General features: G+C 38.7%; 1 protein-coding gene across 4 annotated transcripts in view; it reads left to right on the plus strand.

Moving 5' to 3' along the window:
* The window catches only part of Nebulette (LIM zinc-binding domain-containing Nebulette), a 359,562-nt gene that overhangs the window by 259,958 nt on the left and 73,027 nt on the right, over positions 1–26,577 (plus strand). The window contains exons 4-8 of one of the 4 annotated variants that reach the window (XM_035441480.1): positions 102–212; positions 6,854–6,964; positions 15,790–15,891; positions 16,792–16,893; positions 25,805–25,918. The exons of the other annotated variants lie outside the window; for them this stretch is intronic. Coding sequence (XP_035297371.1) covers positions 102–212; positions 6,854–6,964; positions 15,790–15,891; positions 16,792–16,893; positions 25,805–25,918 — 540 coding nt within the window. The remainder of the gene's footprint in view (positions 1–101; positions 213–6,853; positions 6,965–15,789; positions 15,892–16,791; positions 16,894–25,804; positions 25,919–26,577) is intronic. 4 annotated transcript variants of the gene reach the window in all.

Raw genomic sequence — 26,577 nt, forward strand, 5'->3', positions numbered from 1 at the left:
GTTTTTAAACCAATCATGTTTCTAAGGCAAGCTTTCTTTTATATTCCCAATAGCAAAAAAAGAATGCTCATATTTCTTTCCCCCCCCTTTTTCCCTCTTAGGCAAAATACAAAGGAACCATTAAGGCTGATCTTTCCAACTGTCTGTATAAGCATATGCCGGCTACCATTGACAGTGTCTTTGCAAGAGAAGTGTCGCAGCTTCAGAGTGAGGTGTGACTCAAATTTGTAACCTTATGGAAGTTATTTGGCATTTTTATGAACGTTGTTTTTCTTGGTTATCATAAAGATAACTTTAGTTTGGTTAAACTAAAAGGATGTTGAAAGCAATTGGTCTATACTGCCAATTATCACAGGTAAAATGGCAGAAAATGAAGGTATCAGTCTCTGTCGTTGGCCACCTCTTTGTTTCATCATGCCCCACTCATTTCTCTTTAAAGAGCTGATTCCAATATCACCCAGACAGTTCCACATATGGACTTCTGAGAGCTATTTCAAATAAGTCTTGATTTAATGTCTGATCCCTAAACAAAGAATATTTTAGTAGAGTTTAAAGTCAGGGAAACACGTGATGTGGGTTTAGGGCATGCACAGGTCCATTCTCCCTCTGCTAGACTAATGCTCCTCCACTATTTTATTCTGTGGCACGTGCTTTCCTTTGGGAGATTGACAGCTACTTCCTAGGTACTCCACCAGATGAAAGTAGCTATTGCCATGATTCCAAGTTGCAGAAAAATGGAGGGGCTGTCATCATGAAAACTCATTTTGAGTCCAGTAGTGTAGGGGGGTGGGGTTTCCTTTAGAGGAGATTGGCAGGTAAGGAATTCTGAGTGTCCTTCATTCCTGAATTTCTTGCTGCAGAATTTCAACCTAGGATATTTTGATGCTTTCTGACTCATTGTTTTCTTCATGTCACAATCTGATGATGGTGATGGTGATGGTGGTTTATATTCCATTTTCTGTTATTTGTCCCTCTAAACTTGGCGGAAGAGCCTCTATGGACTCGTTTCCTGCTCGGTACTTGGAGCAGTCCCCAGCACATATGGACTATACACTCAGTTGACTATGTTGGTTTCCTTCCTAAGGATAAACTCCCTTCTGCATAGCTTATGTTTTTCATGTGTAGTGCAGGTCTGTGATAGCACATGTGTGTTAGCTGGGACAGGTGCTGTTCTATGTGCTTTTCACTTTTCTACATTTGATCCTCCCAACAACTCCATCAGATATCCCCATTGTAGGGTTTTGGAAACAAGCACAGAGAGTGTAAGTAACTTTCTCAAGACCACACATTCAGTAGAAACCAGAGCCAGAACACACAGAGCTAGCTAATCTGCCTTCAAGGTCTGAGTCCTCAACACAGGCTGCACTCCACCTCTCCTGAAATGTCTACTTCTTGCTTTCTTATCAATCAATATGTTTCTGTTTTAGAATGTATTTTAAAGAGATAGCCTCAAATGTAGCCCAGGCTGGCCCCTCATTCACTGTGTAGCATGAGTAGAATGTGAACTTATAATCCTTCCACTTCAGCCTCCAAAGTGGTAGTATTATGAAGCCATGTGCCACATGCCTTGTTTCAGCAGATCACTTTCTTCTTTAGATATTTTTTTTTTAAGTAGAGACTGCCTTGGATTTCAAATAATTCCCAAATGAATTACTCTGGAAAAATACTAAGCATAGAACTCTTCTCGGAACATCTTTAAGTAATTATTACAAATTTAAGTATTCACTGGGTCCTTTGCTTGGCAGTGGGTCTATCTCAACTATGCAAGAAAATTCTAAAAATATATGATGGTGAGATTCTGCATGACTGACTGTGATGAGTATGCCATTTACTTGCCCTGCCAACATCTGGTCACTTAACTATTTGTTGATGACATGGCTACTTAACAAAGCATATAATTACAACACAACATTTAATGTGGGACAAGTAACAAACAACTATGCAAGAAAGAAAAGGAATGCATTCTTATGTTTTTGCTTGGTAAGGTGACAGTTTGGAATATGTTCTGGATGGTTTATGTCAACTACACACAAGCTTAAGTTATCTAGAGGAGAAAATGCTTCCATAAGATGGGGCTGTAAGCAAGACTATAAGACATTTTCTTGATTAGTAATTGGTTCAGGAGGATCCAGTTTTTTGTGGGTGGGACCATTCCTGGGCTGGTGGTCCTGTGTTCTATAAGAAAGCAGGCTGAGCCAGCCACAGGGAACAAACCAGTAAGCAGCACCCCTCCGTGGCCTCTGCATCAGCTCCTGCCTCCAGATTTCTGTCCTGTTTGAGTTCCTGTCCTGACTTCATTCAATGATGAACAGTGCTGTGGAAGTATAAGATAGATAAACCCTTTCTTCCCCAAGTTGCTTTGGTCATGGTATTTCATATCAGGAAAAGAAACCCAAACTAAGACAGGATACTTGAATTCAATTTTTTTTTAAAGAAGAATATTCTCACCTTCTTAGTAAGCACATCAAATCTTGCAATGTAGCACTTAATATGAAAAATAATTCATAGAAGATATTTTATAATTTGCCATGTTTTTGTTAGGATATTACCATGTACATTTTTACCATGCTCTCATATGATAGATACTACAGGGGGGCAAGTATGCACCACAAGTTATGAATATTTCCCCTGGGATGAATTTCTGATTTACTATAAGGGAAAACTAATTTTTTATAAGGTGTCTGTTTCAAAGGCTATTCTGAATTTACCTGGAAGTAAAGGCAAGAAAGCAGACTTATTATCTGTGAGAGTCTGCGTATAGTTGTGATATCCTCAGACTTGAATAGAAAGTGTCTCACTGATTACTTTTATGGCCCACCGTCTCCTCACTCTTCAACAAACTCTTGTCTGAAATCAAGTTGCATATACTTTTGAATACTTTACCCCAAGACTGTCAGTGTGCCAGACTGCTTTATGAAGAAAACAAAATGCCTGCAGTATATTTGAGTTTGGAGTCTGTTATAAGGAATTTGAGAGAAGGAGTTCATGTAGCATGCCTTATATGTTGGCTGTATTTAAGTTTCCTCTATGTTTCTGAAGTCAAAATGAGTTTGTTTGTTTTTTTTTTTTTTTGGTTTTTTGGAGACAGGGTTTCTCTGTGTAGATTTGGAGCCTATCCTGGCACTCACTCTGGAGACCAGGCTGGCCTCGAACTCACAGAGATCCACTTGCCTCTGCCTCCTGAGTGAGATGACAGCTCTTTTGCATATTTACAACTCACAATCAGCATATTTACAACTCAGAATCACTAAACTAGCTAGGCTTACCTCGTAACTAGCCTGAAAGGGAAACTGAGCTAGGGTCCTACTTATAGAATGTGCTTGGCAGGAAGAAATTGAGAATGGTAGTCCTAAAGCTTATAGGAGACCATTTTATGACTTATATAAAAATAAAGATCCTAAAGAAACCCAATAATGGAATGGAGTATGCTGTAGTAAAGTGATGGGATTCTTGCCTGCATGGCTGTTTCTAGGCAACGGCTGAATACTCCTGCATCACGGAAGTGATCTAGGTAACTCTGTTCCTGGAACTGAGCAGACTTATGAGAGTCCATGTTTGTGTCAGCAGTGGCATAGGCTTCTGTGTCTGTGGTTCATAGTTTTCTGTTGTATGGAACTATGGTACACTTGTTTGAATGATGCTTTAAAAGTTGTCTATAAGTCAAGCAAAGGCATATATCCTATGAGTGTGTGTGTGTGTGTGTGTGTGTGTGTGTGTGTGTGTGTGTGTGTGTGTGTCTGTGTGCGATAGAAATATCTACTGGAAGTAAAACTAAGCATTTATCTGCAATCCCAGAACTCAGCAGAGAAATAAGAGGATCAATATTCGAGACCATCCTGGCAATACAGTGAGTCCTAGGTCAACCTGGGATACATAGAACCATGATTCAAAGAAAATCTACTATAGGATAAATTACATGAGACCAATGTAAATACATTACCTTGCACACATATTGTTAGACTGTGAGATTATTGAGATGCACTCTGATTTGGCTGTGCAGCTCACAGAGCTCTGAGTATTCTCAAAGTGTGAGGAAATAGTTTGAAGTTAGGGAAACATTACAAAATGACAGATCCTTTAAGAATTAAATTTATCAGAAAACATATAAGCCTGGCATCGTTGACATCATTTCCATTAGCTATTTAAAGGAAGAAAATTGCTATGATAAATTAAAGTTCAGCTGCCTCCCACTTGATGCAAGCTCAGTTTTTAAAGTACTGCTTAGGAGTAGCTATAAATGAAATGACTATTTTAAAGCTGAAAGTAGAAAATTATGATGCCTCTTTAAGAAAGAGTGCTTTTTCAGATGGTTCTAGATGAGTCACTATTGCTAGGATAACTCATAAAATGAATGGATGCATTAGTTATGTTTATGAAGTCACAAGTGTGGTATTCAGTCTAAAATACAGAATATGGAAGTTTTTCATGGTTTTATTGACTTGGCCACCAGTTTTAATCTCTCCCCTTCTTCAGAGGTGTAATATAAAACATAAGTAACTGTGGTAATGGACTGTCGACCTGTGTGGCATTTTCTCATTTAACTAATTGTTGAAAAATGTAAAGATGTTCGTCATAATTATGTATCTTCCTGAGTAAACTGAGGAACACACCATAGCAAGATGAATTATAACTGGAATGTATAAAGTGCTTCATTTGGGTCTTGGTAATGATCAACCAGATGTACAGGTTTGGATACAGGAACCTGAATGGATAGGACTGAATCAGACTTAAGTATGTTAATTATCAGAAATTCCCACACAGCCAGCAGAAGGAAAATGACCTAGAGATGTGTCAATATCATCTGGCAGTTGGAAAATGATAAGCAGGATTTAATTACATAATCCTCACGAGATTAAGTCAAATCATTCTAGGTACTTCAGGAAAGATTAATTGGGAATCGGATCTTGGGAGCTCCTTGGGGGTGGGGGTGCAGAAGTTCAGCCCTTGAGTCCATGTGGGCAGTATGGAGGCTTGGAAGCTGGTGAAGGCCATGTTCCCACATTGGAAGCTCTGTATTGTCAGCTACACAGATCCATCTCTGGGGACACAGGTTGGGGTTTGATTGAAAGAAAAATTTTCAACAGAGCTTACAGTATTTAGAACATGTGACATTCCAGGTTGAATGATATTTAGTAGTAAAAGTTTTCAAGAAAACATAAATGTGGAGCCAGGGAAGCTACTCAAGTGTTGAGAGTGTACTAGACAGCTTTTTAAAAATGGTAGGAGTCAATGGATGTTTAAAAAAAATAGTCTTACTCTTACCACTCTAATCCTTTGGACTGCTGTATTAATAAAGTTAAGTGGGTAGCCAGTTCTGTTTATGAACTCCTGTAAGAAGTGTAACTTTATGAAAATGCTGAATAAACTCATTTATTCATTCATTTACTGTTTATTGCATTTTTACTCTGTGTTATTCACTCTGATAAGCACAGGATATTAAAAGATGTGTAAGATACCAAAATAGCTTCCAAGGAACTCATATTGGTGACAAATTCTTCCTTAAGTTTCACTATATTCTTTTCACTGAGAGGACACTCTGTTTTGTTTTTGTTGAATACTGTCTTAATATTTATTTTTGTTTGCTTTTATTGCCTTGTATCAAGCAATTTCAAGTTCACTTAACATGCCTGTCATCATTAGACTCAGTGTATATTGAAATTGCATTTTGCTTTTCTTCCAGTTATTATTTTCATTTATTCCTACATTCATTTATTCATTTGTTAATTTGTGGTCATTGGTCATGAATTGGTAATGACTTGGTGATTCTTTGATGCTGGGTTTTTTTTTTTTTTCAGATGCTATTGGGGAGTGTGTGCATTCAGAGAGTTGAACAGTTGTGTATTTCAGTAAAGGAAGGCAGGCGATAGGTGGTTATTCAAAAAATAACAAATAGGAATTGTGAAAGAAATAAGTAAGATGGTGGTAAAAGCTGAGAGTAAAGGAAGATTTCCTGTATGACTTTCTTTTATTCCCAGCTATGTTATCAGGTTTGGCTGTGTCACCTTCTGAGGCATCTTTTCACATCCCCCTATCCAGCCCAGTAAAGAGCAAACCTAGAATGGTAGCAATGGACAGTATTGGGATGATGTATTCCTTATGGAGGACTAGGCTTGACCTATCTGAGAGTTTAGCCTGTATGTTAAATAGTCTCCCTAACTGGGAAATTTAATAATGATTATCAGATCATAAGCCATATTATATAAGTCAATCATTTGTGTCTATATAAAATCAGAACCTTTCATTTAAAAGCAATGCATGGCATAAGGCAATTCATGGCACTGGAGAGATGGCTCAGTAGGTAGCAGTGCATATGGATTTTGCAGTGGACTGGAGTTTAATTCCCAATACCCACAACCACCTGTAACTCCAACTTCCGGAGTATCTGATGCCTCTGGCCTCCTTGGGCATCTGTACCCACACTTCTATACTCCCACACAGACATACATATAGATAAAATTAATTAATTAATTAATTAATTAAAATAATAAATCTTTAAAAGAAAACAATTCACTTTGACACATTCTTACTGCCCTCCATTTGGTCAAATGCTCCCTCTAAATTTAACCTTGCACATTTTTAAACCTGCAAGCTCTCAGTTGTTGAGGATTTCCCCAAACTGCTGCCAAGACATAAGACAGATGAATAAAATTGGGGTTTTTAATCTTTTGTTCAAGGATAGTTGAGATAAACTGCAACTTTTGAGTTACGAAGCTAAACTACAGCACTGAGCTGAGAGCATTATCTTGTTATAGACTCTCAGGCAAATTTAACTGTCAGCCAGAAAAAGATGGGAACTTAGAACAGGGTGTTTAACACACCTCTAAGTGGATCTAATTCTTGTGTGCATTTGAAGGTTGCCTACAAGCAGAAGCATGATGCTGAGAAAGGGCTCTCGGATTACGCCCACATGAAGGAACCTCCGGAGGTGAGACATGCCATGGAGGTCAACAAACGCCAGAGTAATGTAAGCAAGCTCATTCTTCTCAATTTTCTGGGGGGAAAGAATGGATTTAGGGTTATTTTGTTGAGGTTAAAAGATCGTGGTACTTTAGTCACAGGGGCTTTAACACTTTTTATTTGAATTATTCTGATGACTGTCATTAAAGCCTTTGTTGGATACCTTTAACTTGTGAGGCCTTTCAGGCACGGTAAATTTTGCTTTGAACAAGACACATGTGGATTCTGTGACCAGTTTCGTTATCAGCCCTTACTGGACTTTATTTACATATTGTGGAAGTTCACGGTCTCTACTTTGGATGGCAGGGGCGCTGGAAGAAAACCCAGCTGCCATCATTGGCTCTAGAGGAATCACAAACTCTAGTTTTAGGGTTCTCTGTGGCACTTTGTTTTGGAAGGCTTGTGGGGTTCAAGAAATATAACATACGAGCAGATACAGACTAGGAAAGCGGGTTCCTAATGGCTTAGGAGCAGGAGCCAAGAGGGAAGAAGCTAGTTAAAGCAGCACATTCCTTCTTTGGTTTGAACTTACCCAGTCCTTCAAGACTTCCATGCATTTTATCAATTACCACTGTCATTGCAGCCTAGAAACATAATTTCTTCTGAATTATAGAAGAAGTGTGACTTTTCTGGGCTCCAAAAGAAAATGTATGAACTGCTGGTTAGGCTAGTATCAGCACTGATACATCCTGCTCTAGGTGGGACAAGAAGCTCCCTACCCCTTCTTAGGAGCATTCCTTACGCTTTTTCATCCATCTCACACAGAATCTGCCCTATCATGTGGTGCTCTTTGTAAGATCTGTATAAAAACAGAAACTTGCATTTCAAAATAAAGTTTATTCTGATGACTGCCTTCCGGGCCTAGTCTTACAGAGTATCTGTGCTTTAGTTGTCATTCTCATCACTGTGACCAAATAGTTGTCAGAAGCAACCTTTGGGAGGAAAGAGTTATTCGGTTCATGGTTCTAGAGAACTTGTGGTCCCATGTTAGAAAGGAACTCATGGATCTAGAGTGGCTGTATCCATGGTGGCAGGAATGTCAGATGGAAGTATTTACATGATCTCAGACCAGAAAGCAGAGAGATCTAAACTGGATCCAGAGAAAGACATAACATTCAACAATCCCACCCAAACCCTTCTACTTCTGATGGTCAGGGACCATTTTCTAAAAGTTCCATAACCCTCAAAGGCATGCCCCAGACTTGTCACTGAACGTCCAAAACAGAGTCTGCAGGAGACACTTCAGACTCGAACACTATAGCAGTTTCTTTGCACGGTGTACACTGTTACTTGATATTAAATTGCAGCAGGTAAGTGTTTAAGTGAAAAATTGGAGTGAGGCTTGACTTTCTGACCCAAACATCAGTTACTCACCAATGCCAAAATGTTCCCATGGGCACCTTAGTGCTGGTGGGAGCTGAAGAAGCTAAGTGTCTGCAATTGTCAGCAGGGCCAGTATTTTAAGGGAAAGGTTTGCAAGTGTTGTTTGCTTATAGAGGGACTATAATATTTATAACTGCTACTTACACAGCTCAGCCACATACCAGGCACTGTGCCAAGACTGGTCATTTCCAGTTGTCAAAAGAACGCTGTGTTGAGCCACATTTTGTAGACAAATGAAATCAGACCAAAGGAATCCAACTCCTAATTCTACCTTTTCAGTTCCATCACTGCTTCCCTCCGAAAGGACGTTGATAATTAGTCAAGATTTTAAATGAGAACTAAGAGAGTGGGAGCAATATAAGTTATTATGTAAATTCAGGTGCTCTGCAGGAAAAATTCAGATCTTGGGGTTTTCACTGTTTGACACTGAAGAAACCTTGAATTCAAATGCAAGCCTGGTGGTTAGCAGGTGGCCTAGTGGCCTTTGGTGGGGGCTAGTGTTCCATGGAGTCCCAGAAGCCCTGTCTAACTCTGTTGTTCACTGAAATTCAAATACTGAAGTTCCTTAGGATAAGACCCAGGCTTATTATTTTAACTCTGTCTTTTCCTTTAAAGGTCTGTGATTGAGGGATGGGTGGACTAGAGCAGAATGCCTCCTCCTCCTCCATTCAGTACTGTGTACTTACGGGAAAAGCACGTGTTTACTTACGTTCCTCTGCCGACTTGGCTCAACCTTTACATGCAAAGTTTGTACATATAATAGGATTTAGAAACTGTTTAAGATTATTTACTCAGATTTAGAGTGAAAATGATATTTGTATTCTACCTTGAGGTAGTTGATATTCTCCCCCGAGCCAAGCCTCACAGAATAATACACTTGCTGTCCTTACAATGTGAAATCTAACACAGGCCGTGGAAGCCAAAAGCAGAGCCAGGACACACAATTCCTGCTTCAGGACTCTGAAACATAAAACATTATCTCCCAGGAAACTTCAGCCCAAAGAACTGTGACACAGAATTTCCTGGTAGAATTACTCTTTTGCAATGGGGAATGTCACTTTAGTCTTGGACTTAAATGACATAATATCAAATAAAAATTGGGTGCTAGCGAGATGGTATTGTTGGTGAAGTTTTGTTGTCAAGCTTGATGACCTGAGTTAGATTCCTGGGATCTTCATGGTAGAAAGGGGAAAACTGTCTCTCTGATCTCCACATGTATGCTATGGCATAGACATGTGTGTGCACAGGCGCGCGCGCACAAGTGCGCGCACGCGCGCGCGCACACACACACACACACACACACAGAGAGAGAGAGAGAGAGAGAGAGAGAGAGAGAGAGAGAGAGAAAGAGAGAAGAAAGTAATAAGTAATAATATCAGATTATTCTATAAACAGTAGAAGTTGACTTGTTAACTTTTTACATATCCACACAAATCAAGCCAGCTTTCTAAGATCCATCCACCAAGAGGGTAGGCAGTTGTGTTCTGGAGCCTTCAGAGCTGCTTCTTTTCTGCCCTCCCTCTTATTAGGATGCTCTTCAGTGGGCCAAAGAGTGATTTCCTTTTTCAGTTATTCTATTTAAGTATTACAAAGAAACAAATGATTCTGCTGGCCAAGTAGATTCTCACCTTCAAGTAACTCTGTGCACTAAGGTGAACAGTATTGGGGATGGGGGGAGGGTAGAGGTAAGCTCTTACATAACTCAACATTTTAGTTGAGTGATCACAGAAGATGAAACGCTGCCCTTCTTATGATGGTATCCACTAGAGCACATATTAGGAAAGGAATTTGACATTAGATCATGATGAAACTGCTTTGCCAAACAGTGTGGATGACCACAGAAAGTTACTTATCCAAAGAGCACAGCTTTCACATCTCTCAAATGGGGGCAGCAGTGTTAGTTAGTTCCAAGGGATAACTCAAGTTTTAAATGAGATGATACCTTTGAAGAGCTCCACAGAGGGTCTCCTTGCTTCATGAAATAGCAGGCCTATCTGGCCTTTCTCCAGCTTTGTGAGGTGATTTGAGGGTTTTAGGTGCTATGACAGTTAACTCAAACGAATAAAAAGTTCAATTGTTTAGAGTCAAATCACTAGGAAATAAATATGACGAGTGTATTAGGTCAGAAAGGTAAATTCAAAAAGGTCCCCAAACCTCTCTCTTGTTGATACTATCATCAAAAAATGGTTCAAACTAGCCAATCTAAGTCCTTTCATATTTTAACGGATATGCCCCTGGCACATTTTTCTAATATAATTAGAGAAACTGGAGGTATTTTTCTCCTGTAATTTTCCCCCAAAAGATGGGCTTGTAATGAAAACCTCGGTTCCATTATTATGTTTCATCAATCTTCTACAGACGGGAACAGGCCAGGCTTTCTGCACTAAGCCAAGTGGACCTCAAGTAGTCGGTTTTAGTTTTCTAGGTTGTGAGGCTCATAATAGGACTGGAATAGTTAGCTTTTTTAAGTTTGTATTGCTAATTAGTTCAGTGTGAATTAAAATATACTCAGTGGGACAGACAAGAGACTTGATGTTTTTTTCCAAGTATGACGTATGTACTGTCCTAAGATTAACAATACCTTATCAGCAGTTAGGTTTCTGTCCCATCAGAAAGTGAAAAAGCTTGCAAATAATTCAGTAAAATGATACTAGGAAAACAATTATTACTTTCTGAAGTTCCCTGTGCGATTATGGATAACAGTAACTTAGGATTTAGCGTTAAAAATAGAAATATTAATGTTTGGTTCATCTCTCAGAACGAATCATTAGAATTACCCATTCTTTTTCCAGAAGATTGTGGTAGTAAATGAGATAAAATTTGTGAATAAGAAAATGTTTATTGATTATCTAATTACTTATGAAAATGATGATGATAGTGATAGATTGTTCTAGCTATAACTAATTTATTCCATCTTTTATACAATCACTTATTTTCTCTTTGCTGAATAGCATCAGACCATACCTTTACTTATATTCAAAACACTTTATTTATGTTTTCTCATGACAAACAATATTTAAGTGAGAGTAAAGAGGGTCTTTCTGGAGGCTGTGGTTTAGCTGATGGTACTTGTTAGTATATATGAGGTGCTGTATTTATTATGCAGTTCTTAAAAACAAGTCCCAGTCTATGGGCCAGCTTGATGGTATCTAGGAAGGTACTCTGATAGCATCATTTCCTTTAGAGCAATTGAACTCTGACCTCCCTTAACCCTCTGTAGGCTGCACTATTCATTTCTCCTCCACCAACCTAAGAAGTTTCTTTCTTGTCTAGTTTCTCCTCACTGAGGACTATTTAGTTCTTCACTAGAGTAGCAGAGTGACTGGTTCTGGTCCAGTTAGATTAGTTGCCTTCAGGTCTGCCTGCTTACACAGTGCTTGTCCTCTAAAGGCACTAGCTGTCTAAACCTCTGTCTCCTCTTCAAGTGCATCACCTTCTCTTCAAGGACCATCCATGGAGGCTTTGCTTATGTTCAGTTTATGAACTCCCAAGCCAAGGAGTCTCACATGACCATTATATAATCCTGAAGGGCTTGCTGTGAATCTCCCATATCTGTGTCTGCCTGTACTTGGAGAGCAAATATCCATTTCCATTCTACTTTCAAAATTCCATGAGCATTCCCTTTATCAACCCATTCTAACCCATAACTAAACAAAGAGATGCTGGAGAATGGTTCGGGTCCTAGAAGGAAGTGTTAATAGAATCCAGTTGAGTTTAGATAAACCTCAACAGGGACAGGGTGGGGATTTAAAGAGTGCACACAAATTATTTAGCACAGTATGTGACTCACTGTGCATGCTGCATGAATGAAGGAACCCACAAAAGACATGGCCCCTATGCAGCTGAAATGGAAATACTGAAAGCAGGGAATACTTGGAGACTAGGTGACAGCAGAAGTTCATAAGAGAAGAAATGATCATAGTGAGATGAGACAAAACCCAGAGCCAGGCTATTGGTGGAATACAGCTCTTTATTGGAGACTATAAAGCACAGATATAACTGTAGAAAACCATGAATGGATGCCTCTAGGATTAGTGATGGGAATCCATCTCACTGTACCTCAAGTAAAAATGGAGAGATTATTGGTTTATATGCAGTATTGCATTGATATCCATGGGAGAGTGGGCTCAGGAGTTTTGTACATACAAAAAAATCAATGGATGCTCAGGTATTTCATAAAAAATAGAGTATTATTTGCAATATGAACTTTGTATTTCTGCTGCCATATTTTAAGCCAACTCTAGATTATTCACAATACTTTATTAAGTGTTTAAATGCTAGGTTAATGGTGGTTGCATTACTCAGGGGATATTGACACAATTTTCTTTTACAAATATTCTTAATCTACAGTTGAGTCCAAGGTGCAGAATGTGTAGTTACAATTGAAGGTGGAGGCCCAACTATAAATAGAAAGTTTAAGCTTCCTTCAGGCAAGTTGGACACAGACCCCACCATGCTCTCACAAGAAGCCCTCTCCTGCCCCATAGGTTGGTTCTGATCAGTTCTATCCAGTGTTGGTTCCAACTGACAGTGTCTGTGAGGACTCAGGGAGTCGATGGCTGTCTCTAACTTAAGCTATGTTTATAGTGGCTGACCCCAGAGGAAGGAAGGCTGGCATTTTATGCCTCTTCTTCAGGTCCTATGGGTGACTCTAGTCCTGGTTAGGCCCTAATCATGATACCTAAATGTGTATGCTACTTGACTGGGTATAGGAAGGTTCTACTGCATTAGTTAATACTACTAACCACACTGAAAGACTAGGAAGAACCTCCCAAATGACAAATGTTAGGGGGCTGGTGCCATGAGGCAGTCCATAAAGCACTTAGCTCCCAATGATGAGAACCAGAATTTGGACACCCAGAACCCATACACAAAGCCAGAATAATGGTGCACACAGATCCCAGGCACTCACAGGTAAGTAAGTCTGGCCTGTGTGGTGAAGTTTCATGCCAATAGGAGACACTGTCTAGAGTAAAAGGTAGAAGATGCCTGAGGTTGTTCTTTGACCTTACACACACACACACACACACACACACACACACACACACACACACACACACACACAAACACACAGACACACACACACACACACACACACACACACACACACACACACACAAGTAATCCATGGAGGTCATGGAGGTCATGCTGCCACCCCCCACACACTGTCAGTCATCCTAAAAGAGGGTGTGATGGACAACTTGCTACCTGAGTTTCCTGGATGGCAGCCTCCCTTTCCTTTGGCATTTTCCTATCAGTGGTGCCATGGAAGATGATGAACTGGTTCCTTCACTTCTCTCCTGCGAGGCTCTGTGGTGTCCTCTTGTTTGAATGTGCAGCTCATGTCAATCTTAATATTTGTTTTGAGTTGCATATGCTGGCCTCTAATTTGCAAATTTACATGGATGATGGGGCCCTATTCAAAATCCTGCTCCCACTGCCTTTGTACCGTTCACCTCTCTTCACGCAGTCATTAGGCGGAACAGCATATAATTAGGTAACCCATGTAAAGCTGAGGTTTCTGAAAGGTTGTAGTTCTTTTCAAAAAGTGTGGGTTTCCATCTTTCCCCCGATTCTTCTCTAGACAAAAAGCCATTTCCCTCCTGGTGACTTTCATGAGAACGTGGTAACTTAGAAGCTGTTAGTTGTGGAGGTGGGTAATAATTTTGGTTTGTTTTCACCTGAGAACTGTTTTTTTTTTTTTGTTTTTGTTTACACAGCTTGTGTTTAACTCAGTATAGACTGGAACTGAGTTGCTGTCATTTGCAGATGGGTACATTGGTATTTGTAGCCAATGAAATTGCCCTGCTTAAAGAGTCCTGATCACTTAAAATCCACCCCACAAAATAACTCAGTGTTCGGCGAATTTTTATGTTTCTTTTACTACTTATATGCATAAAACCTACCTAAAATAACTGGCTATAGAAAAGCTTATGAGAATCTAGGTGCCAGAGAAAACAGATGTTCATGATGAAATCATACTAATTGTGTTTAAGCTGTGTTCACCTGTCAGACAGGTTCATGATTGTAAATGTAGTTTTAAAAAAAATAGTCTTGGTGTTAAGGCAAATGCAAGTTCCTGAAAGACAAAGTAGATGCCTCGAATTTCACTGAAATAAAGTCATACAGTGCACTGGAAACCCTTTGAAGTGGTAATGTCTGATCATTTTTACTCCTGGTTACTGCCATTGAAAAAAAAACAGGAAATACAGCAGTTACCTTTTTAAACTCAAAAAGGTGTAAAGAAAATAACAAGTAGGTCAATACTACCAATACTGGGTCACAGTGATCAGTTAGGAATTTATTGGAATCAGATACTTAGGCCTCACTTGCCAACATTCTGCTAGAGGATTGAAAGTGGATCCCAGAGCTGTAAATTTTAAGTGAATAGTCCATATGTTGCCATTGCAGAAAGTTTGCTGGAATATATTGTGCCATTTGTATAGGTGACCCAGTGGTTCACATATCTATATTATACTCCTTTATGTTCTGAAAAAACAAGGGTAGATTTTAAAAAGGACCGTATATTTTGCGCTATAACTTTAGCAGAATGCATTCTAATAGTAACGCTGCCAGACAGAACTGTATCTAACTTCTAGGACTGTAGATTGTGACACAATTCGTTACATAGAGAGGCAGGTGGATGAGGAGATGTTGGTCATCATGCACTGTCGTAGTTCTGATCTAGTCTTTCCATCTGTCTGTCAATCAAAGTAATGGTAACAAACCACACAACCCAAAACACTTTACATTTGTTAGCATGCATCTGTTTTTCTCTTTACTTCTCTACCTTTCACCCTGTGACTGATTGGTGCCTAACGCACACTCTGAGCACCAAGTTTCCTTAATATAATTGTTTTTCTTTGGTAGAATTAGGAATGATGTAATCTATTAGGAGATAAGTGTCTCGGAGGCATAAATACCCTAGAAGTTCAGTTGGGAAGGAAGAGAAAGGTGTAGTCACTAGGGTAGAGGATGCTTCACTACCTGTCCTTCCTGGGGAGTGACAATGTGTATTTGTCAGGGATTGTCCTGCATCACCTGGATGGATGGATGGATGGATGGATGGATGTGAGACAGATGGGACCAAGGATATTGTGTGTGTGTGTGTGTGTGTGTGTGTGTGTGTGTGACTACAAGCATACACACTTAGGCACAAAACATTTTCATAGAGTGCTATGTAGAAAAATCCTCCGAATTGGTTTATGCCCTATTTTTGCTCTCCTATTGTAAGTTTATTTTAGACACACTAATGAGATACGGGATAGTATAAAGAGTTAATATATCAGTGGAAAAGAATGATCTGGACAAAAGTCATGAGAAGTAACTTAAGGTCAGTGTGTACTTAACGCTATCATGGCAAGGAGAAATAATTCTATATAAGTGAAGGTAGCTAAATGAAATGACTAACTTATTCTTTTTCCCCCTCAAAACTGTCTCTTTAATCAGATTTCTTATAGAAGAGATGCGCAGGACACCCACACATATACAGCGGAGCTTGACAGACCGGATATCAAGAAGGCAACTCAGATCTCCAAGATCATAAGCGATGTAATTCATCTCTCTGGATCTTGTACAGATGTGACTTCTTTTTTTATTTTGGAGGGAGACAGAGTCAGCATTGGTTATTGGATGGTTAATTCAATTAATATAATCAGTTCATTAATGACACCTCAATTTTGTCCCGAATTACCCATTTGAGTATGTAAATTTGGGTTTTTTTTATGAATTGCCCATGTTCAGCTAGACTGTATCGAGTATTAGCATATTTTTAGAGGAATGCACATTACTGGGTATATGATCACATTCAGATGTCTCAGCTTGGAAGCCAGACTTGTCAGTCTTCTGATCCCGTGTAATCTCTCACCTTCCTCCCATCCAGAGAGCTCAGCTTGGCCTCTTCCCATCTGTTGCTGGTGACTTGCCGATTCTCTTCTACCAGCACTTACTTCTGACATTTCCCACATGCCATAAGATACATGGCTGTGTCTTATCTCCCTTGGGATACTCTTCCAAGTTAATGCCATTTTACTTGAGTGCACCAAACATCCTGGTTAAAGTTAACTCTTGGAATAGCATAGCCCATGCCCCTTAAAAATCCATGAAGAAACTAACTCAACTGCTAGTACCTATTTCCATGGACAAAACAATAAGTGCTATCCATGTAAAGAAGGCAGAGTCTCAATTCTCCAGAAAAGCCCATAGTATTTTTTTAGAAATAAGTATAAAGATGATGATGACTAGCTAGTTAGATTTAAATAAGTAATTGTTTTGCTGCTGAAAGTTGAATATACTCAAGTAGCTATAAAATAAATTTCTACATAGCAGTCACTATTTTAGTATTTGTTATGAAGTATTTTTAATGGGGTAAGGCACTACTATATTTTATTTTGACTAATGTTAATGCAATGTAAAGTAAGCATATTAAAATTTCCTCATTATTCACTTTAGGCAGAGTACAAGAAAGGGCAAGGCATAGTGAATAAAGAGCCTTCTGTAATTGGAAGACCAGATTTCGAACATGCTGTGGAAGCCTCTAAACTTTCTAGTCAGGTAAGACTTGAGCATGACGATCCTTCAATGGCTTTATTCAGAGGTTTTGTTTCAAGGAGCATGGAAAATATTTCAAATAGATAGTATCTTTAATTGTAAGAATAAACAGAGGTAATGTTCCTGAAGTTGCTTCAGCTAGGATTGCAATAATTACAAGTTTCAGCAGAGGGAAAAAATTTTAACTCTCAGAACAAAGCCAAGGTTTCTTTCCTCTGGGCTCACATCCCAACCTGTTTCAATAAGTTCAGCCATGTTGTATTTGCAGATAGTGAGAGCCAGTACCAAGAATCATATTTTTATGCACATATACCCAAAATAGACATACATACAATATTAACTTAGCAATAATATATTTTTTCAATTTAAAAATATTTTCCTTATAGGAAAATAAAACAGACAAGATATAATACAGAAGACCTTGAAATTTGGCTTCAGAACCTAAGACTTGAAGAGTCCACAAACATGGAAAGTAAAAAATTGAGAGTTTAGCAGGTTAAAATTTCAGTTTTTCCCAATTATCATATATCATATATATATATATATATATATATATATATATATATATATATATATATATATCATTCAATTCAACTAGAATCCAAAATGACTATTAAGAATATGGCTGAAATAAATTTAAAGTTTCTGTGGACAGGGGTTGCCTGAAAGAGCCTTTAGCAGTATGAGGATGGAGATCAGTAAAGGAGAAATAATAGAAAACCATTTGAATAAGTCAGTATGGTGTTAGTATATATTGATAGGTAAGATAATCAAAGGGATAGAATAATATTCCCAAAATAGATTTCAGTATGTCTAAGAATTTAATGTATGGCAAAAGTATTGACTCAAATCAGTGGGGAAAGTTAGTCAGGTTAATAAATTGCGCTAATGTCACTGGCCACCCATTGTGGTGAAAGAAAATTGGGTCCGCATCTTTAACTCTATCCAAAAATGAATCCCAGGTAGATTAACAATATGAATGCAAGCCAAGTGTGATGCTGCATTCCTATAAGCCCAGGGCTCAAGAGGCTGAGGCAGAAAGTCTGAGGTCAGCTTGTACCACAGAATGAGACCCCACCTCAAAGAAAACAAGGGAAAGCCAAACCAAAACAAACCAAGGCAAATGAACAAACTGAAAGATAGGAGCACAATAACTAAAATATTAACAGTAAATTCAGGGATCATTATGCAGCACACAATATTTAAATTTTAATGAGACCAGAGGTCCAGACATTCTAACTGAATAATCAGAAACAGTGGTTGCACAAAGATTAAAATCTCTGCTGAAATGACCTGCACTTGTCATTTCAACACTCAAGAGACCAAGGCAGGAGGAGTGTAATTCAAAGGCCAATCTGGGCTACATCATGAGATCCTGTCTCAAAAACTTCAGGTAAGTAAGTAAATGAATAAGGAAGTTTATTCAGGGGAAAGTGACAGAGTCAACAATAATGTTAACAAACTTTTTTATAAAATGTATTTTTAGTTTTCAATTTTGGGAAAAATCCTTTTCTTATACTTCAAAATGGAGCACTATAAATAGATAAAGGTCTAAAATATGACTGAAGAGTATAAAATAAATTCTAAGTCCCTAAGGGAGCTTCTGAAGGACAGAAGATGTTAGCAGATGGCCTGGGCCTGGAGTAATAGGTGGCTGTGACCTACCCTGTGGGTATGAGGAATCAAACCTGTGTCCCCTGCAGGAGCAACCAGTGCTCTCAACTGCTGAGCTGTCTCTCCAGCACCCTCATAAGTTCTTCAAGTGGAACAAAAACATCTAAGAGCTTGGCAGAAAGAGTAAGAAATGAGATGAACAGGATTCTACAGGGAAGAAACATAAATGGCCAATAACTATGTGGAAAGATGCTCACATTTATTAGGAGAAAAATAAACGCCAACGGAAGAGTTGAAGTGAAATGTCATTTGTACCCAAACGCATTCTGTCTCTTGCTAGTGAGGGGGAGCAGGACATGCCGTTAGAAAGGTTTTGTGGAGGTGGTAGTTTTGAGCTAGGCTCAAAGGGAGAGAAATCTGCTCAAATAAAGGACAACGGAAGGTTACTGAGGACTGCAGCAGGGCCTCTGAATCAAGGGGGATCTGTTATAGCCATAAATGGAAATTTGGGAGGACTTTAATGACAAAAGGGTCAATGTTATGTTAATTTTGACTATATGGCATTGCTTACAGAGCAGAATAGAAATAATGTGTTCCTTTTTTATATTAGCTTATGATATTATATTTCATATATCAATATACTTTCTCGACTTGACACAAATCTAGACATATCTGGGAAGAGGTAATCTCTACTGAGGAACTGCCTCCATCAGTTTACCCTGTGAGTATGTCTCTGGGGGCATTTTCCTGATTGCTACTTCGTAGGAGGGCCCAGTCTCCTATGGGTGACACTACCCCTGGGTAGGTGGGTCTGAGCTGTATAGGAGAGGCAATGAAGCAAGCCAGTCAGCATCATTTCTTCATCCTACATCATCTCTGTTGCATCTCATGCCCTGAATTGCCTCAGCGATGGTCTGTTACCTGATAGCTGTAAGATGAAATAAACCCTTTCCTCCCCAAGTTACATTTGGTCTTGGTGTTTTCCAGAGCATCCATTCAATTTACTATCTTGACCATTTGAAGCCTGATGGTATTAAATTAATCCATAATGTACCTACCATCACTGCCATGCATCCAAGACCTCATCCTGTAAAACTGAACTCTGTTGCTATTGAATAATGATTCCCAACCCAACTGTTGATAGAAATGATATGTTGTTATCAGTAGAGTAGTAAAAAGAGAAAGTGATTCCCACATGTACTGCAGGGTGGTGTGTGTGTGTGTGTGTGTGTGTGTGTGTGTGTGTGTGTGTGTGTGTGTGTGTGTGTCTGTCTGTGTCTGTGTCTTTTGAGTTAGATTTAAAAAGAACAAATTATCACAGTCTCAACTGCTGTCACCTGTTAGCTTCCACTTTCAGGTGAGAAATAAGTAATCACAGAAAATTGTGATGGGACAGCTTATGTAGAGACATTACTCCAGGCAAATTAAGATGTCAGTACTCTACAGGGAAGGTTGGTCTCTATAAGAGATGAAAATTCCACAGGCCAGTTGGGAGTAGTTGCAAGAACCATACAGGAAATGGTCTGCCCCTCAGAAGTCTTCATGGCTGTGGTGGAAGAGGGAGGTGGAGAGGAGGAATGTGTGTGAGATGCAGGAATGTGGTTTGCCTTGTGTTAATTGCTTTACAGTTTGTCAGGCCTTTGCTTATAAAACAACTTTGGGGCTTAGAAGGCTTCTAACACATAGGAGGTTGAGGATATGCTTGGACAACACTCTTTTAAAAGGCCTAAGAGCTATGGAGGCTCTGAACACCCCTACTGATGCTTGTCTTGAAGGCAGAAGGGCTTGGACTTGCTTTGGGTTTATGTGTACACGTGAGTGGGTGCCAGAGACCTTATGTAGAGGTTAGAGGGCAACTTTCACGATGTGGGTCCCACAGATTAAACTCAGGCCATTATAGCTTGGCAACTAGCACCACCCTGAGCCATTTGGCCAGTCCCCTTTCTGACTTCTTGTACCTCTCTTCCTTTGCTGTGGATGGAAATTTCCCATTTGCCACATAGTAGATTGTATGGAAGTAGTCTGATCCCCTTTCAGTGAGTAGGAAACTTGGCAGTGGAGCAAGACCCCCTGGGCTACGCCATGGTTCTGTTACTTGCTTGCTGAGTGACCTGGGTCATGTTGCTTTGGTTCTCTGTTTCCATAAGACTGATCTGATGACAGCAGACGTAGCTGCTTAGAGTTGTGAGTGCACTGTTAAATGGACACCCAGCCCACAGATGGTACAACTCCAAAAGACTCCTTTTCTTTCTTTCTTTCTTTCTTTCTTTCTTTCTTTCTTTCTTTCTTTCTTTCTTTCTTCCTTTCTTTTTTTTTTAAAGTAGATACTTGGGAGTGTATCATTCAGACTGAGGTCTTTACTTCACTCCATCCAGTCTTCCCTGTGAGTCTGTAAAGAAAGCTTCAACCCGAGTATTTATTTTCACATTTCAAGTTCATCCCACAAGACTCTTGCCATTTGGACCCCTCGCCCCTGTTTTAGAAATGTATTATTTCAGTCTCAAATTATGTAGCCACTGAGTGATCAACTGCTTAAACAGGTTGCAAGTTTTCTGTGCCCATCAGCTTTGCTTTTCCTTTACAGTCTGTAAGTTCCTGAAAGGGAAAAGATGGGCAAACGAGTGAACAGGAGTCCTAGAATGGCTTGTTTAATGTGTGTTCTCAGGTGCACCAACCTGAAACCAAGGCCAAAAATATAGTTTCTTATTTTCTCAGGTAACTTTGAGGGTCATGCACTTACTGACTCCAGAGCCATTGGCAATGGCACAAACATACATTGGCAGAAAAGGTTTAGGAATTCAATAAGCAGGGCAAAGAGGTGAAGTAGGTGTGTGAAAGAAGGCAAAGACAAGACAGCAGGGGCTGTGTAGTGGAAAGGCATGCATGGGGAGGAGATGACAACAGACTATGAATGGGAGAGATGCTCACAGTTTGACTGTTCGCTGAGATCCATGGGATTTTCCTCAGACTAGGCAGCAAAAATATGTACCAAACTATTATAGTAATTTGAACAATTGCTGAAATCTCATTGATGTGAGCTTTCCCTTGCAAAATGCATTTACTTAATATTTATTTTTAAATGTGTTTACATGTTCATATCTGTGTATGTGCGTGTGCATGCATGCATGTGAGTGTAGATGCCAGAGGAGGCCAGAAGTGTCCAATGCCCCAGGAGCTAGAGTTTTAGGTGGTTGTAAGTCACCTGACAAGGTTGCTGGGAGCCAAACTCTGGTCCTTGGCAAGAGCAGTACCCACTCTTTAAATTAAGCCATCTCAACAGCCACAACTTTCTCTTTTAAAATTGGGAAGATGCATATTATTATGTTGCAGTTGTTTAGAAATTTTAGTAAAATAAAATTTCAGGTGCCCAGACAAAAATACTAGTTTATGTGCATCTCAAATATAAATGGATTATCAAAATCATCAACTTAAAAGTTCTCAATAAGGTTAATTTGATACTATATCCTTATGTCATCTGAACTTAATATTTAGAATTTGTCTATAGGGTGAAGGAATTAAATTTTGGTTTCATTTTATAACACCAGAGAAACAATATATATAATAATTAGTATTTGTTAAAATATTATAGCTTTGTATCGATAAAAACGAGTTTAAAACTTAAAAGATTTAATATGGAAAATTTAGTAATAAATAGTGTCCTTAAACTGTTGTGGGTATTAATTGGCTTGGAGATGCTCCCATTCTGCCTTCCTGGCAAACACACACTCTGCCAATCTCCTCACACTGCCAAGTATGAGCTTAAGTGTCATATCCCAAGTTGCCAATGTGAATGGATCTCTGTTCATTTCTGTTAGGTTCTTGATGTGGTTTGTAATTGTCCTGTATGTATATATGTCCATGTTTCAAAAATTGACTTGAGTGACTTGTCCTATGGCAAGTTCCATAGTCTAGGGCTTTTAGGTTATGTAATAAAATAGATAAGGGTGTTAATAAACTGTGGATGTCTGTTTAAGGATTTGGATTCTTAACACTTGATGAAAAGGTGAGATTATCTTATTTTGTAAAGAAAATAAAGGCACATAAATCTCTGAGTTTAGTCCCAAGAGCCAAATAAAAAAGAAAAAGAAAATGTAAGAAGGAAGGAGGGAGGGAGGGAGGAAAGGAAGGAAAGAAGGAAGGAAGGAAGGGAGGAAGGAAGGAAGGAAGAAAGGAAGGAAGGAAGAAACAAAGGAAAAAGAAGAGCACAGGTAGCATTCTTTATAAAATTCAAACTTAAAATCTGATTGTTTCTGTGATGAATTCTATTTTAAATTCTTTACTGTTTTCCTTATTCATTTGCAGTTCAATTTTAGCAAAGACTGGGAAGAATGGATGGGTACCTTTAGACACATGGTGTGTTGTTAGACACATGGTGTGTTGTTATCTACGATAATTAAGGTCCACTCCTCAAAATATCCAGTTGTTGCTAACATTTGTTTTTATGGCTGTGCTGATGGCATCTTTTTTTCTCCTTGCTGGTTCTAAGGGACTCTTAGCATAGGTGATGTCATGAGGGAGCCGGGTACCTGAGAGCTGAAAATTCATGTGCTTACAAGTCTCACTTCCTGGTGGCATGCTCTGTAAATAAAGTAACTTCATTACTTACTTATAGAACTTTATTTATTTCTAAAACAATGGATCTGGGTTGATGGAGTAGCATTTTATTTTAAAATCAACACTTGTCTCTCCCTTTCTACAATGATGGTATAACTGGCAGGTATATGCTTTGTTCCATGCTTGGGTAAGCAGTGACAGTCAAGGCATTGCTGGGACCTCTTGGGAGATGTGAGTGTGAATAGAGAAATAGACAGTCAGGTTGTGAACTGTGGATTGAAAATGGAACAGAATGTTGAACATGTCTGTTTGGTTAGTGGGGGAGACAGTTGGAAGGTGAAAGATTTGACCCACGTAAGCCATTTGGTTCTCTTTATTCATGTATGTGCAAATCATGGAGAAGCTGTGAGGCAAGATCTGGTTGTATGTCAGTGTTTGATGGTGTATTTTTAAGTAATGCAGTAATTTTGTGTTAGTTGATTAATGGTGGAAACTCTTTATGTTTTGTTTCATGTACATCACTTAGACAACCAAGGTTTAAAATGAAAACATGTTTATAGCACTTTGCTTATTATTGTATTTAATATAATTGTCAGAAGACTGAGGGCAAGAGATTGATAATTATTTCTCAGAAATATGTATTTACTTGGAAGAGGAAATGCCAGGTTAAGGAACAGGTAAGCTACCATTTTTATTTCTCACGCCAACCTACACATCATCTTTGCATTTGATCTAATCCTAGGCATACAAAAACTGTAGGGAATGTGCTGTGGGGGTTGTTAATTGTCACCTTGACAGAGGCTAGGATGATGCTTGGGAGATGGGCCTTTGGGCATGCCTGTTGGGGATTTTCTTCATTATATTAATTGATATTGGGGAGATCCCTCAAAATTTGTGGGTCAAATTTGTGGATGTGACTGACCTATGAGCAGAGGGGTCTGGCACTGTATAAAATGGATAAAGCAAACTAAGAGGTGAGCATACATTCATCCCTTGCTCTCTGCTGCTGTCCTGTGGATGATACACAAACAGCTGTCTCTATTGGCTGCCTCCGTGGCCTCCTTGCAGTGATGGACTGTAACTTGGAACTATGAGCAAGAATAAATCCTTTCTCCCCCAAGTTGCCTTGGTTGTTGGTGTATTTCATCACAGTAACAAAGGAGACTCAGACAGGCTCTCTGGGGTGGAAGTCAGAGGGGACCTACTTTCTCACTTACATAACTGAGACACATAGATTGGTCGAGGTTAGCAAATAGGGATATTTGATTGGAAAATTGGTGCCAGTCAGCATGGCACAGACCATCAGCTGGTTAGAGTTGCACAGCCACTGCCCAAGAGCAATCCCTGCAGAGTGACTGAGCAGAAGCAAGTGTGGCTCAGAGAGGGGAGTGCAAGCATGAACCTGGTCTAGTTAGAAGGATCCGTGAGTGAAAGCCAATTAAAGTCATGTTGGAAATCTAAACATTTTCTATTTGTGCTGCTGTCTCTGATTTCAAGATGTAAAAAAAAAAATCTATTTTTCCATTTTGAAATGCTGTACCAATTATTTAAAATAAATGTGTCAGGCAGCATGAAAATCAGATTTTGTTTAAATAGAGCATACAGTTGATACTTCTTCAGAGCTGTACTCCCACCAAAGCTTCACGGGCTCCTCTCACAGACACCTGGCAAGCATCCCTGAAGAAGACCACCACCCCAAACAAGCCATGAAAACAGTCATTTTCCAATTCTGTTTAATAAGGACTCAGAGCCTTAAAGCATGTGGATAAATGCGCTTTATGAGTATATTATAAGAAAACAAAATTTAAATATTTTAAAAACATTGTAAAATTATAAAAACAGTATGAAAGCCCAAAACAGTTTATTTTTACTTTTGAAATATGTACATGATTTTCTAACAGCATTCGTCAAGGGCATGTGAGACATGAGTAGCTAAAGCATTCTTTATCTATTCGTGGAGAGAACTTGTCCCCACATTCCTGTCTATAATATGCATCCATATTGTTATTTATCCATGAAGGAATAACTCTGAGGTGACAGCCCTTTTCTTGTTGTCTTATGGCTAAAGAAACAAAAAATTTAGAATGAATATTAAACAGACTTTTTCTGCTGCAGGAGTTAAAGGAGTTGAGGAGTAAAAGCAGAAAAAATAAAACTACAACTGTCAGGAAACATATATAGAACATTGTAGAAAATCTGTTTTCTAAAACTTAGGCTTTGAACAATTGAGATATGGATGTTGTAGAGAATATAGTCTTAAAATGAGTCTTTGAACAAAGAAATATGGATACTAACTAACTGTATTCTTTATTTGGAATAATTCCTCAAGGAGAATCCGTTCAGTTTCTGGTTCCAGTGACCCATTTTCTAAGTGTGGCAGACTTTGTGAAATGTGTGTTCTCAGTTCCATCTGACTCTGGGTTCCAGGAGTACAGAAATGGGAATCAACATGTAAAAAGTTATATTTTAGATGCATAATTCTCATGAGCAGAGGATTTGATGTTAGTTCATGCCTAATGACATTCATGACCAATATTCGAGTAGCACATTAAATTTTTTCTAAATGCCTCATTAAGCTTTACGGAGGGGGAATGAACATCAGGAATTTAAATTTTGTAACTGTTCATTTGAAAGGTAGATTTTATTTGATCTCTAAAAAAAAAAAAAAAAAAAAAAACCACCCTAATGTGTTACTTTTCCACCAAAATCTGTGACTTCATTCAGTCTGTCATTTTTTTAATGGTAGGTTAAATATAAAGAAAAATTTGATAATGAAATGAAGGGGAAAAGCCACTGTTACAACCCACTGGAAAGTGCTTCTTTTAAGCAACAGCAGCTCGCGACTGCCCTGGCAAGTGATGTAAGTTATAATCTACAGAAATTGCTCTCAATATCTGTTGAGTCTTGTTTTCCTAGAACTAACTGTGTTGTAATTACTGATATTTAATCAAGATCATGTAATTTCCAAGCAATTTGTAGTTGAAAACACTGAAGCATATTTTCCTGAAGCTTTTTTTCCCAGAAAAGTATATTATTATAATTTGCTATTAATGGTTACTGATTACTAATTAGTTAATAAGTAGGAACAGTGGTACGAATAAAATTATTATGTCTGATCAAGAGTAGAAATAGATTATAGACTTTTGCAGGAAAGAGATGTGTGTTATCACAAATTAGTAGGTAGGACAACAATTAACTCATAATTAGAGCCACAAATTGGGTTTATTATAAAGTACTACCTGATACATGGAGGTTTATCCAAAAGAAATTATCATGAATTGTGCTGCCAGAGGTTTAAAATTTCATTCACTTTTATTTTGCTAAGTGCTTTCTTGGTAGATTTATTTTCTTGTTCTTAAAATTAAGAAGGATTCATTGGATAAGAAATGATAATTGAAATTCTTACTAGAAGGATTTATTCTATAAAAGCAGAAACATTGACAAACAGATGACTTTGCTCTCTGTTAAAATGTGTACAGACCTTTTCTACTCATGAAAACTAAGTGTCATGGAAGCTTG

Source organism: Cricetulus griseus, chromosome 3, assembly GCF_003668045.3.
Source record: "Cricetulus griseus strain 17A/GY chromosome 3, alternate assembly CriGri-PICRH-1.0, whole genome shotgun sequence".
Classification (NCBI taxonomy): Eukaryota; Metazoa; Chordata; class Mammalia; order Rodentia; family Cricetidae; genus Cricetulus; species Cricetulus griseus.